This window comes from Talaromyces stipitatus, genomic scaffold (assembly GCF_000003125.1).
Source record: "Talaromyces stipitatus ATCC 10500 scf_1105507295555 genomic scaffold, whole genome shotgun sequence".
Taxonomy (NCBI): domain Eukaryota; kingdom Fungi; phylum Ascomycota; class Eurotiomycetes; order Eurotiales; family Trichocomaceae; genus Talaromyces; species Talaromyces stipitatus.
In genome coordinates, this window is record NW_002990116.1 from 1,875,483 (window position 1) to 1,887,334 (window position 11,852).

The window sequence follows — 11,852 nt, forward strand, 5'->3', positions numbered from 1 at the left end:
GGCAATTGTGGCAATTCAGAATGCGGAGGGTCTCCACCAATCGGAGTGAGCTTGGTCCCTCCGCCTTTTATCAGAAGGAAAAAATGTAGAGCTTCGTATCCGCTCAGAAACATTATATTTCTCAACAACATATTAACACTCATTCACAACAATGGCTCTCACATCAGCTTCAAAAAAGAGAAAGGTTCAAGATGGAATGGCTGGGAGGATACAGCCAAAGAAGAAGTTCAGAAAGCAGACCGAATACCATAGCAGCTCTGAGGAAGAGGACGAGAACGACAACGATGCTGGCACTTTTGCTCCCGTGAATCTAATGGATTCAGATGAGGATGAGCATACGAAGGAAGTCGCGAAACCTAAGTCAAAGAAGGACAAATCATCACTATCTGCAGCGCCGAAGAAGAAATCGAATAGAAAAGAAGAAGTTGCCGAAGACGATGATATCGAAGAGGACGACGAACCAGATGTGGACGCATTTAGTGGAGATAGTGGAGATAATGAAGACGACGACGACCAAGAAGACAGTAACTCAATTGCAGATGATGACAATGAAGAAGGAGGTGTACGTGTGAAGACAGTCACAAAACGTCACGATCCCACTGCATTCTCGACATCCATATCCAAAATCTTGTCCACCAAGCTACCTACATCCGCACGAGCAGATCCAGTTCTATCGCGAAGCAAATCTGCCGCCCAAGTATCATCTGAACTTGCAAACGAGCGTCTCGAACAGCGAGCACGATCAAAACTTCGCGCCGAGAAGAAGGAAGAACAGGAAAGAGGACGAGTCAGGGACGTGCTGGGAACCGAACGTGGCGAAGCCGGAGAAACAGCAGAAGAAGAAAAACGGTTACGCAAGATTGCGCAGCGTGGTGTCGTCAAATTGTTCAATGCTGTTCGTGCAGCTCAAGTACGTGGTGAGGAAGCTGCGCGCGCAGAACAGAAGAAGGGCACAGTTGGAATTGAGGAGAGGAAGAAGGCGGCAAATGAAATTAGCAAGCAGAGCTTTCTGGAGTTGATCAATGGGAAAAAGGGCAAGGCATTGAATATTGAGGAGGCTTGATAGCCATGGATGATACGTCTTGCACTGTCTAGCATATTCCGGCGCTACGTTTCTGTTTGGGGTCTTGGTCCTTCAAAAGTCTTTTTTTCAGTTAAATACGAAGTAGGTTATCAATTATATATCTATCTACAAGTACAAGCTGCTGGCTTACTGATTCCATAGCCACATCGTAGCAGTCAGAGTAGAGAGGTGAAAGGTCTTTTATTTGAAATCGCTTGCCTGCAAATTCCTTGTCATCGCGGGCAATCGAACCACTAATCCGTCCAAATCTTTCGTCATTTTCACCTGGCATCCCAGCCGCGACGTCTCTGTAAGTCCAAAAGCGAGATCCAGCATATCATTTTCGTCGTCGTCGGGTTCTGGCATTCGGTCGTATAGTTCGGGGTCTTCTACAATTACATGGCAGGTTGAACAAGCGCAGGAACCTCCACAAGCGCCTATATGAGAAGGTAACGATCAGCTCGTGTCCTTAACCCAGCATTGATAATGCGAACTCACCCTCCATTTCCAAGTCGTTTGCTTGAGCAATGTCCAATAAGTTGTCGCCTTCGGATACTTGAAATTCGTACTTTTCGCCGTCTTTGTCAATGAAGGAGACATTTATCCTACCGTAGTCAGTATCTGTTCTTCCGGTTGTATGCAGTATCTGACTCACTCTTCTCCAGGCTTGGGGGGAGTGATATGGCCATGAGCAGCTACCGATGTGGCAGAGAATTGCCGTCTGGACAGCGCAATGTTTTGTAAATGTGAATCTCGATGCACGGTCTGGCCGATCTTGGTCGATTGTAAGAATTGCTTTCGTGCGCCGTTAAGTCCGCTGATATACCGACGGTCGATAGAGGCCGTCCTTGATACGGCTCGTCGGAGCTGGAGACCAGCTTCTCTCCAGAGAGTCATGTTGCCAACTTATCCTCCTCAAGGACAATTCAATTGCAAGAACAAGAACAAGAGAAGAGTGACGAAGAGAAAGTGGTTTTACTAATGTCCGATGGCTCGGACGTAATTACCTTGTGGAGACCAGAAAATAAAGGCGGCAATTTTTCTGCTTAAGCTTCCCGCGGGATCACAGCTCCAACTACCACTACGCGTATACTGGTTGACAGAAAGAGCTCGCTTTGAAAATATATCAGTTAGCATCGAATGTGCTCAATATAACCACGGAGTCCCATCTCCTGAAGTGACAATCTCGAAAAATATGGCCTCGCGCGAAGGAAGCAATCCATTGCGTCCCTATTACATCCCTCCTCCTATTGGGCTTTCTCCCACAGAGAGCGTCAACGCCTCATCTACAGCACACATTGTCTCGCATGCGTCGTCGAGAACTACAATAGGCGGCTCGGCAAGAGATTTGCTGTCGGACTTGGATTATAGCGACTACCTAGATGCATCGCCGACAGTGTCGGAATGGTTCAGGGATTTGCTCGATCGGGCAGTATGGAAGTACTCGAGTGCTCTTTTAGCACAACCGTTCGACGTCGCGAAGACCTTGCTTCAGATATATGTTGTACCGGGTGAAGAGGAGAATCCAGATTTATACGATACTCGAAGACGGCAGAGTCAACATTTCCGAAATGATACTTCCGATCAGGTATGAATTCTGCTTCTTCGCTAGAAGCTTAAGAGCTAATAATCTGTAGGATTCGCAATCTTCAGACGACGAGAGCAGCTATTTTACCACCACAGGTCCGACTACACCCTCGCCTTCGACTCCTCGATCACGCAAATCTCGTCCTCAAATTACGGATCGAGCCGGGTATATCCAGTCGCCTCCGACTTCGAAACACCGTCTGCAAATCAAGAACCCCTCTTCATTGATGGAAGTCATCTCACGCTTATGGACAACAAGCGGACCAACATCGGTCTGGAAAGCTACAAATGCGACGTTTATGTATTCGCTTCTTCTACCTACGCTCAACACGTTTCTTCGAAGTCTTTTGTCCGCAATCATCGGATTGCCGGAAATTGGAGAGTCGTCGTCACTTACTGAAGATATTTTGACCGTATCCTCTCCAACTGCTACATTAATTATAACGTTTATTGCATCCGCACTTTCATCGATTATCCTGGCCCCTCTCGACACCGCTCGTACATTTCTTATTGCAACTCCGCTTACACACGGTCCTCGATCTCTGTTCCGAGCGTTGCGACTTCTTCCAACTTCGAATTATACAATACCCGCCCATCTCGTCCCAATCACAGTCCTTCATTCCAGTCTACCTAGTTTACTCTCTATGAGCACGCCGTTATTCTTGAAAAATTATTTTTCAATTGATCCCGTCCTCAACCCATCCGCATGGAGCCTATTCAGTTTTGTTTCAAGTGGATTAGAGCTTGCCGTGCGGTTCCCGTTGGAGACAGTCTTGCGCCGAGCTCAAATTGCTACCTTCACATCACCGGCTTTGCGTCAACGAGTCCAACCAACCGTCAAACCCTCACAATCTTCAAAAGCCTTGGCTAAAACCGACGCTGAGAGCACCGAGATTGAGACAATCGTACCTGTACCCAAGACATATCGCGGAATCATCGGCACGATGTGGAGCATCGTATACGAAGAAGGTGTATCACCAGATGCAGACGAGGACGTATCAAGAATAGTAGGCACGCAAGGCCGTCAACGACGGAAGAGACCCGGTCAAGGTATTCAGGGTCTATATCGTGGTTGGAGAATGGGCATGTGGGGGTTGGCAGGTATATGGGGAGCAGGCTTCCTGGGAGCTGCCATGGGAAACGGTGAAGAAATTGTGACATCCACGCCTGGCTTTGAGTATCGCAAGGGAGGTGTCGCGCGGCCTTTTTAATCTTCCCATCTCCAAATCTGGGGATACACTCTACTCTCCTTCAGCAGGAAGTTTGAACATATCGAGTTTCGGCGTTTGTACATTGATGAAATAGATGGGTTCTGGAAGTGGCGGTTTGGTTGTTTTCGAAAATTCTTCTTCTACATATACCATGGCATGAGCACGGAGAGCATCATGATTGATTCCCATTCTTTGACTTGTTTGTGTATGCTTTACTTTTGTGTGATGATTCACAACTCAACTCTATAATATACAGTACATAGTATAATATTGACTGTACCTATAATCGATTTATGGAACTGAACTCCAAATCCTGTACTTGATGATGGTAATATGGAACTTGTTTGGATGCCTTGATCAGGGTCTGACTGCGGTTATCTCCATCTTTATGCTCGCACAACATAATACAAAACCCAATCGTAGCAAGTCTTATCTAGTACAATGATCTACAGTTTGCTCTGCAAAGTCTCTCCCGTATAGAAAGATTGGGTCTTGTTCAAGGCCTCGACTGCTTCTTTCTCGATACGAGCAAGCAAGACTTGACAGGTCGGGATGTCATGAATAAGACCAATGACTTGTCCAGCCGTCCAGACCTAGATTTAAATCAGCATACGCCTTGATAATCAATGATATGAAAGGAGCATAGGCAAACATACACCAAAGTCCGGATCACCATTAATAAAAACCTGTCGACCACGTTGACCACTCACAAACGGCGCAACTTCCGTAAACTCTCCGGTCTTGGACTCCTTCTCAATCTTGATCGCTTCAAGGGAGACTTTGTTTTTGAAAAGTCTCGTGGTATTCTTCCAGCGGCGGAGCACAAGCGCAGTATCAGATTCCTGAGCCTTGACGATAGCTTCCTTGATATTATTGTGAATAGGTGCTTCGACGGTACACATAAACCTCGTGCCCATATTAATACCTTCCGCGCCCAAGGACAAGGCAGCAGCTAGACCCTGCCCATCCGCAAATCCACCAGAGGCAATAAACGGAACCTTGAGCTCCTGTCGTGCGCGACTCAGTAGGATGAAATTCGTAATGTCGTGCTCACCAACGTGGCCAGCACACTCAAATCCATCAATTGACAGGAAATCCACACCCATTCTCTCGGCGGCTTTCGCGTGACGGATAGTCGTGCATTTGTGTAGGATTATTATACCGGCTTTCTTGAGTTGGGCGATTACGGGACCGGGACTGTTGCCGGCTGTTTCAACGATTTTGATGCCTTCTTCAATCACGACGCGGGCGTAGGCGGCGTAGTCGGGAGGTACGAGGGCGGGGAGAAGGGTTATGTTGACACCAAAGGGTTTCTTGGTTAGGGCTTTGGTTTTGCGGATTTCTTTTCGGAGATCTTCGGGCGTGGGTTGAGTGAGGGCGGTTAACTCGATGATGTTAGTTGTTGTACACCAGATAGTCATAGAATAGGTGTCCAGTTGAAGTGCGTACAATTCCCAAGCCGCCTGCGTTACTGACCGCAGCTGCGAGTTCGGCATATCCGACCCATTGCATTCCACCCTGTACAACAGGCACTTTATGAGAGTTTATTAATATATCTTCATGGCAGATAGGAGTAAGATGACTCACCTGCAATACCCAGTTTCCGGGTAAGAGCTGTATTGAAAGGCATCGCGTCGATTCACTTCACTTGCTCGAGTGTACCTACACGTATATAGGCAGGAGGGGTGTGAAACTCGGTCAAAGAAATAGCTCACGAGATATATATATACCCAGAAGATATTGCCGAAGAAGTTGTTGTCTCTGGCGGGGAAAGAAGCCGAGGCTTGATTATGGATCACCCGCTAAGTTTAAGTTAGCTACTGTGGAGAGAGTTCGAGGTGGATCACCGTTGACTTTCTGTGAGTTGGACACTCCCGAGGTCATTGGTAAGGCAATCCGTATCCTTATTATGATATTCCCACTTGTATGAATATATCGTCCTTTGTTTAGCAGTGAATATATATGATTGAACGGTCGATTATTTTGAGGCGTTCCTGACACTACGCTCAAAATTTCCCGACATGTGATCCGCCTTATCGATAAGAGTGACACTAACCTAACTAGGTAATTGTTGTATTCGTCGTTCAGCATCGGGCTGTTTTGCTTCGAAATCCGCCGCTGGCTCTGGAAGAAAAGTTATCGTTTAGATGATAGTATGGTAGGCTATGTATAGTTATTCGGAAAATATATTTTTATTGCCGGATATGTCAGAATGAGGCTGGGGGGAGGTAGAGTTGTGTGAAGTTGGGCGGGAATCTGGGTATATATATATATATATCATGAACATAACTGTCTCTAATTCTACTTTTACTTACACTTTCAAATAATGTACCACCACAATGACTTTATAAGGAAATATGCTTATGAGAATAAAGTAGAGCTACTGAAAATATAAGATCGTCAGCGGTGGTCAGCACCTTGGAACACAAGCAAACCTTCAAGGCTACCCAGCTAGTGGACAATGTGATAAGGTACCTAGGTGCCTACATAAGTAGAAATAGTATCGATTAAGCCAATACCTAGGTAGTGAGGTGACTACACCAAGCTATTATGGAAAATAAGTTCTATATCTGAAATAAAAACGTGGATTGTAGAGTAGGAAGAGCGTAGTAAAAATACCACTCCAAGAACACTTGGACTATAGATTATACCGAAGAGTTATATTGAATATGCGTGTGCTTTATAACTAACAGCATGAAAGCAAAAGTCTAGAGTTCCCAATTATGCCGAAACAATCTTTTATTACATTTATACCACCCAACACCTAACAGGCGAGGGAAACAAAAAGACAAGTGATAGAAACAAAAAAGTAGATGTAAAAGGAAACCCCTTTTTCAATGTGACATCAATCCGAAATCCTTCACAATCCCTTTTCCGGCTTTTCAACATTGAATGCGAGATACATGACAATCAATTAGAAAGGTTGATAGAATGTGACAAGAGATGAAAGGAGACAGAATAGTTGTACATAAGAGTCCTTTACAAAAGGGAACCAAGAGCAACGCAAGGAACATTGAGTCCGATAAGGTCGCCAGAAGAGTCGGCAGTGTTGCCCTGGCAGCAAGCAATGTTCTGCTTGCATTGGCTGTTGATAAGATCGGAGATACCAATGAGGACTGGAGACTGTTAGTGTTGCAAGAGATGCTACTAATGTGAAGAAACTTACCATCGATGTTGAGCTTGGAGCACTTGTCAAAGAGACCGAGACCCTTGGCACCATTCTTTCCTCCGAGGAGATCCTTGAGGGCACCAGCAAGAGGGCCAGATGCAACCTCAACCTGGTCACCAGTGAAGGTGGTATCATCGCAGCAAGCAATTTGGTTGTCGGTACCACAGGCAGCCTTGGCTTCCTCGACGGTCACGTTGTCGCTAACAGGCCAGAAGGCATCCTGTTTTCCAACCTCAGCACCCTTGCCAGGAGCAGGACCAACGTTGGGAAGAGCAACTGCGGTAGCAGCGAGAGCAAGAAGAGCGGTGGTGAACTGCATTTTGATTTTTGTTGGGTTGTTTTTGGGAAAAAACGAACGAATGTTCTTAAGGAATTCGGTTAAAAGTAAAGAGTGCTTGTCTGGAAGACTGCTCGGCAAAGAAGAGAATGCTTGAGAGAGTGTGATTATGATGATGATGAGAAGAAAAAAGTCGACTTAGTACGTAGATTCAACACCCTTATATAGATAAAAGTGGAGTGACTTTGGGCTTGGATTGTTTTCGACCATAGGGGCTTGTTGTGTATGAGCAACACAAGCAGACCGTGTAGAAAGACTGGATGTGGAATGCAACATTCATCAGGAATTGTAATGAATTGTCGTGTGTTGGGACGTTGTGATAGGCCCTGGAATGGGATCAAGGTATCCTGTGGAATGGATCACCCTCCAACCACCAAGGGGAGACCATCTGCACGAACCTTTAGATTCAGGAACACCACTCATATGCCGTAGCAGAGGTATGCTAATTTAACTTCTGCTTATTGTGTGTGGATTTCTAATTCATGACTGCGATCTTTTCTCCATCCTTCAACGCCGCGAAAACAGGTTACAACAAGATCGAGACCGGTTGATCTTCTCTCCTTCCAGGGCAGTTTGTTGAACTTCTCCTCTACGGAGCTGAATATCGTATAGTGCATAGATAGTCTGTACCTTATCGCCCCGTAGCTATTGACCCATAGCTACATAGGCATACCTTGACGGTAGCATTTCTGCAGTAGACCCCAGTAGAGATCCTGTTGCGGCAAGCTCAAAATTCCGTTTATTGAGTTTGTTGCAGCAAAGGGATAGATTAGTATCACGCATATACCGGGAAATTCCTAGTCATACAACATGGGACCATACTATGTAGCCCATGCATCCCAGCACCTAATCACTTACTTTCCTGCAACTCTAATCCAAGCTTTTCCCTAATAATTCAGCTCACACCTGCATGGTTTTCGAGTCAGTAATGTACGTGGCGTGCCAAGCATCCTGGAATGCATTTCAGGGCGACTCATACTGTAGGATTGTTATCTGCAAGGACTCGCACGAGGGGCGGCGACATACAACCAGTCAGATAGTCCTACATTGTCCGCAAGAATTAACCATTAGTATTGACAAATAAAGGGACTGGAATTTGCTGCCTCTCTAAGCCGAGGTTATAATCAGTAGAAAAAGGCATGCAACGGAAACGAAAGCAGGTTTGGCGCTTTCGGCAAACTAGGGTTACCGGTAGAGAATGATCAACCCTCATTATAGGAACGAGGAATATCGAGATGTTTTGCTTAGATAGAGCAACTTATGTATGAAACGAGTAAATGCCAGACATCGCTAATGTTGCATCGGGCAAGAGTTCCGATCCCGTTCTCAAGATATTTTCTTGAAGCATTTGAGATCCAGATTGCCGAGCTCATTGCGACTACGATAAGCTCTGTGGAACTGGTCATCGGATTATTGCTAGGTATGCTAAAAAGTAAAATTCAAAAGGTTGTGATGCTTGCATTGTTTCCTAGTTTGTCGTTGCTAGAACTGATTGACGAAACAAACAACGCTCGGACTGGCGAGTTGTTAAGCCGAAGTTCACAAAGCTCTTGTTACCGCCAAGGCAAGCAAGCCAACTGACCTATTTGTCGTATTATTTACCGTAAGTTTAGGCAAGATTTGATCCTAGATGCTTTTGGTGATGCAAACCTCAAACTCGAAACGTCATGACCGACGACAGCGAATGATGTGAAAGGGGTGCAAAAGTTCCCATCATGTATCGTTTGAGATGCAGAAGCTGCTCACTATCGCCTCTAATGCCAGTACGACTGTATATCTGTATTCTCAGACACTCCTGAAGCTGCTCTTCGAGCATCTCTTTCATCGTTCCACGAGGTGTGTGCGGTATAAAGCTGGGAACCGTAACTGGCCCTATCAAACCTGGAACGCTTAATGGAACACCCTCAAGCTCATTTTGTCCATCGAAAATAGCTAAGACTCTATATTCATCTGCCGCGATCCCTCTGTAAACAAGGTATTCATCGCTATGATTTGTAACTGGTTTTGGGGGTGGCCATCAAATACATTGCCATCGCGGTATCTTAACGTCTTCGCAGCTTCGTATGCATCGTACACGTTGTGAAGACCTTTGGACCAGACAGCAATAATGACGACGTCTTGTCTACCTTTTCCTATGAGTTTCCGTCTCCTCTTCAGTGCTCTTCCCCAATCGATGGTGAAGGGGATGAATGGCGTTGCGTTTGGTCTCCAACAAAGGCAGTCATCGAATGCTTCTTTCGTTATTGGCATATTCGGATATCCTGCCACCATGTTGAAGTTCTGAAAAGTATTATTATTGTACCCGACTCGTAGCAGATTCACAGGGGGTTTTTTTATGGGTCCAAAGAGTCCATGCGGACCCATCTTTTGCGATACTGAGTGTTTTAGATTTGGGTTGTCTATTGTCAGATTGTGTAGGCTTGTCAAGTGGAAATTTCTGATAGAAAAAAATTGTTGTCTCTGATCGATGCGGTGTTTCATTGCCTCAGCGCCTTACCACTGGGTTCGGCATAGTGTTTATATATTGCAACAACTTCTTTGTAATCACCTCAGCACGTGAGCTTTGTAGCTTACTTTGAGACAATTCCTTTCAGTCAATAGATTCAATGCGAAGAGCACCACCAATATGGATAGTTCATGATATGCCCCATCATTGCTAGTTGATCATGGCGCTTCAGGAGAGGCAACCTTTGGACTGGCAAGAAAAAACTGAAACGGCTTCTCATCATCCTAGTGAGTCGAATTTTAACCAGCTGAGTCAACAGAGATTCTGACAAGAAGGTCTTGAGAAGCATCGATGTGTAGATAAAAGATGAGGAGCAAAGGTCGAATGACGTCGAATATACAGTATCCCAAACTGGTTAGCGTGTTGTCTGATCTCCACTCGATTTTCTAAGCCAGCCGATCTTCTTGACACTTCCTCTCCTCAGATGATTCAGGATTGAGATTATATATGTGACTATCTTTCTGTTCAGCTGTGACTGATCAGGCGCCTGCTAGCTGTACTCGGAGTCTAGCTTGGATTGTGGTCCTTTTTGTTGCACTGAATAACTTCAAAATAGATTGAGAGTTTTTCTTTTCACCACTTGTGCAATTCTACTAATTTCAAGGGAGAAATGGCCGAGAACGATCGCTTGGCAGTTGCGGATACCACGGAAAAGTCTTCTACGAGCGCATCGAATACAGATCAACCGGGCGATGACTCGTCGAGGACGGAGCACAGAGAGGAGGTTGAGGCGGAGGAGAGCGATGGAGTAGAGACCACCAAGCAGAGAAGGCCTGAAGCCGGGGAGGAGAAAGGTGAGGATGGTTCTGAGGAGAAAAGGGAGGTTGAGGAAACTGGAGAAGTGAATACAGAAGAAGCGCCACCATTGCCGGACGAAGAAGTACCGCCACTTCCCGATGAAGCACCTCCAGGTCAGGAAGAGCAACAAGGGGACGATGGATGGGAACCAGTCTGGGATGCAAACGCACAAGCATATTATTTCTACAATCGGATAACAGGGGTATCCCAATGGGAAAATCCTCGCGTACCAGATGCTGCATCGGTGTCGGCGCCAAGGGCCCAAAAAGTGGAAGAACAAGTTATTCGAGGGGGTTATAACCCTGCCATTCACGGCGATTATGATCCCACGGCTCCGTACGCCCAACAATACGAGGCGGATTTACAACTCGCAAGTGCCGTGAATGCGGCAGATCAGTCACAATCCTACACAGCTACGGGAGCATTCAATCGCTTCACAGGCCGATGGCAAGACTCATCATTGACACCGGAAAATTTCAATGATGAGAACAAATCCCGGCGGCAGATGAACGCTTATTTCGATGTCGATGCCGCTGCGAATAGCCACAATGGAAGGAGTCTCAAGGCCGAACGGAGTCATAAGAAGCTTACCAAGGCTGAAGTCAAGGCGTTCAGAGAGAAGAGGAGAGAAAGGAAGGAAGAGAAGCGTCGAGCTTGGTTGCGGGATTGATTTGTCTGTGCTGTATTATATTGTATGATTTTTAAAGAGGCTGGACTTGATACCACTTGCGACTATATGATCTTTTGGCTTGTTGTATTATTCTGTATCATTTGGGGCGGTTTGCTGGCTCTGCATTGGATTGGAGTTTATAGCAACGAGTGTCTTGTTGATCTGTTATCTGCCATGGTAGACGATTATGGGATCTTATTACCATAGCTATATATACTTATATATTGTAGTACAGCTGTAGAATCCGTCTAAATATCCTGCAAACTTGAAAATTTTGAGACTCAATATCTTATTAGGTCACGTGGTGATACCCGCGATAGCACATGCAGATTTATCGTCGGCTTTTTTTTTCGATACAAATTGGATCCAATCTTTGAAAGTATAGCGTATAGCAAATCTCCACTCTTCTCTTATTTGAAGCAAAAAAGGTACGTCCATTTCATTTTAAATCGAATACGTACATTTCCTGTATTACACATGGCAAGAAAGCAGTGCGATACGTATTAGTTTT

The 11,852-nt window shown here is 45.5% G+C and overlaps 7 protein-coding genes across 8 annotated transcripts; 3 read left to right on the forward strand and 4 right to left on the reverse strand.

Moving 5' to 3' along the window:
- Positions 1-151: 151 nt before the first annotated feature.
- TSTA_117980 (rRNA processing protein RRP15) lies at positions 152-1,063 on the forward strand (the record flags this gene model as incomplete). Its single annotated transcript, XM_002481972.1, has 2 exons — positions 152-184; positions 239-1,063. The coding sequence occupies 2 exons, from the start codon at positions 152-154 to the stop codon at positions 1,061-1,063; spliced, it is 858 nt and encodes a 285-aa protein (XP_002482017.1).
- Positions 1,064-1,154: 91 nt separating this feature from the next.
- TSTA_117990 (2Fe-2S iron-sulfur cluster binding domain protein) lies at positions 1,155-2,050 on the reverse strand. Its single transcript, XM_002481973.1, has 3 exons — positions 1,719-2,050; positions 1,562-1,668; positions 1,155-1,500 (listed from the first exon to the last, which is right to left on the reverse strand). The coding sequence occupies exons 1-3, from the start codon at positions 1,958-1,960 to the stop codon at positions 1,265-1,267; spliced, it is 585 nt and encodes a 194-aa protein (XP_002482018.1). The 5' UTR covers positions 1,961-2,050; the 3' UTR covers positions 1,155-1,264.
- A 208-nt stretch (positions 2,051-2,258) lies between these two features.
- TSTA_118000 (mitochondrial fusion protein (Ugo1), putative) lies at positions 2,259-3,861 on the forward strand (the record flags this gene model as incomplete). Its single annotated transcript, XM_002481974.1, has 2 exons — positions 2,259-2,651; positions 2,701-3,861. The coding sequence occupies 2 exons, from the start codon at positions 2,259-2,261 to the stop codon at positions 3,859-3,861; spliced, it is 1,554 nt and encodes a 517-aa protein (XP_002482019.1).
- Positions 3,285-5,841, reverse strand: TSTA_118010 (2-nitropropane dioxygenase family oxidoreductase, putative). Of its 2 annotated transcripts, XM_002481975.1 has the most exons (5): positions 5,716-5,804; positions 5,449-5,663; positions 5,311-5,393; positions 4,518-5,246; positions 3,285-4,454 (listed from the first exon to the last, which is right to left on the reverse strand). In XM_002481975.1, exons 2-5 carry the CDS (start codon positions 5,489-5,491, stop codon positions 4,308-4,310), a joined length of 1,002 nt encoding a protein of 333 aa, XP_002482020.1. In that variant the 5' UTR covers positions 5,492-5,663; positions 5,716-5,804; the 3' UTR covers positions 3,285-4,307. The 2 variants fall into 2 exon arrangements, with proteins under 2 accessions (XP_002482020.1, XP_002482021.1); XM_002481976.1 differs by having other exon boundaries at positions 5,449-5,841.
- A 669-nt stretch (positions 5,842-6,510) lies between these two features.
- On the reverse strand, positions 6,511-7,487 carry TSTA_118020 (conidial hydrophobin Hyp1/RodA). Its single transcript, XM_002481977.1, has 2 exons — positions 7,028-7,487; positions 6,511-6,977 (listed from the first exon to the last, which is right to left on the reverse strand). The coding sequence occupies exons 1-2, from the start codon at positions 7,347-7,349 to the stop codon at positions 6,841-6,843; spliced, it is 459 nt and encodes a 152-aa protein (XP_002482022.1). The 5' UTR covers positions 7,350-7,487; the 3' UTR covers positions 6,511-6,840.
- A 1,531-nt stretch (positions 7,488-9,018) lies between these two features.
- On the reverse strand, positions 9,019-9,731 carry TSTA_118030 (uncharacterized protein; the record flags this gene model as incomplete). The annotated part of the gene is made up of 2 exons (XM_002481978.1): positions 9,019-9,331; positions 9,367-9,731. The coding sequence occupies 2 exons, from the start codon at positions 9,729-9,731 to the stop codon at positions 9,019-9,021; spliced, it is 678 nt and encodes a 225-aa protein (XP_002482023.1).
- A 558-nt stretch (positions 9,732-10,289) lies between these two features.
- On the forward strand, positions 10,290-11,561 carry TSTA_118040 (WW domain protein). The gene has a single exon (XM_002481979.1). The coding sequence runs from the start codon at positions 10,484-10,486 to the stop codon at positions 11,339-11,341; it is 858 nt and encodes a 285-aa protein (XP_002482024.1). The 5' UTR covers positions 10,290-10,483; the 3' UTR covers positions 11,342-11,561.
- The last annotated feature ends 291 nt before the right edge of the window (positions 11,562-11,852 follow it).

Bases quoted from the DNA above. Each gene is read 5' to 3' on its own strand.
- TSTA_118020 (XM_002481977.1), bottom strand. From the start codon at position 7,349: ATGCAGTTCACCACCGCTCTTCTTGCTCTCGCTGCTACCGCAGTTGCT. The intron at 6,978-7,027 runs GTAAGTTTCTTC...AACAGTCTCCAG, and splicing joins CTCCAAGCTCAACATCGATG to TCCTCATTGGTATCTCCGAT.
- TSTA_117990 (XM_002481973.1), bottom strand. From the start codon at position 1,960: ATGACTCTCTGGAGAGAAGCTGGTCTCCAGCTCCGACGAGCCGTATCA. The intron at 1,669-1,718 runs GTGAGTCAGATA...TGACTACGGTAG, and splicing joins CCCCCCAAGCCTGGAGAAGA to GATAAATGTCTCCTTCATTG. The intron at 1,501-1,561 runs GTGAGTTCGCAT...CTTCTCATATAG, and splicing joins AAACGACTTGGAAATGGAGG to GCGCTTGTGGAGGTTCCTGC.
- TSTA_118040 (XM_002481979.1), top strand. From the start codon at position 10,484: ATGGCCGAGAACGATCGCTTGGCAGTTGCGGATACCACGGAAAAGTCT.
- TSTA_118010 (XM_002481976.1), bottom strand. From the start codon at position 5,491: ATGCCTTTCAATACAGCTCTTACCCGGAAACTGGGTATTGCAG. The intron at 5,394-5,448 runs GTGAGTCATCTT...ACTCTCATAAAG, and splicing joins CCGGAAACTGGGTATTGCAG to TGCCTGTTGTACAGGGTGGA. The intron at 5,247-5,310 runs GTACGCACTTCA...AACATCATCGAG, and splicing joins ACGCAGGCGGCTTGGGAATT to TTAACCGCCCTCACTCAACC.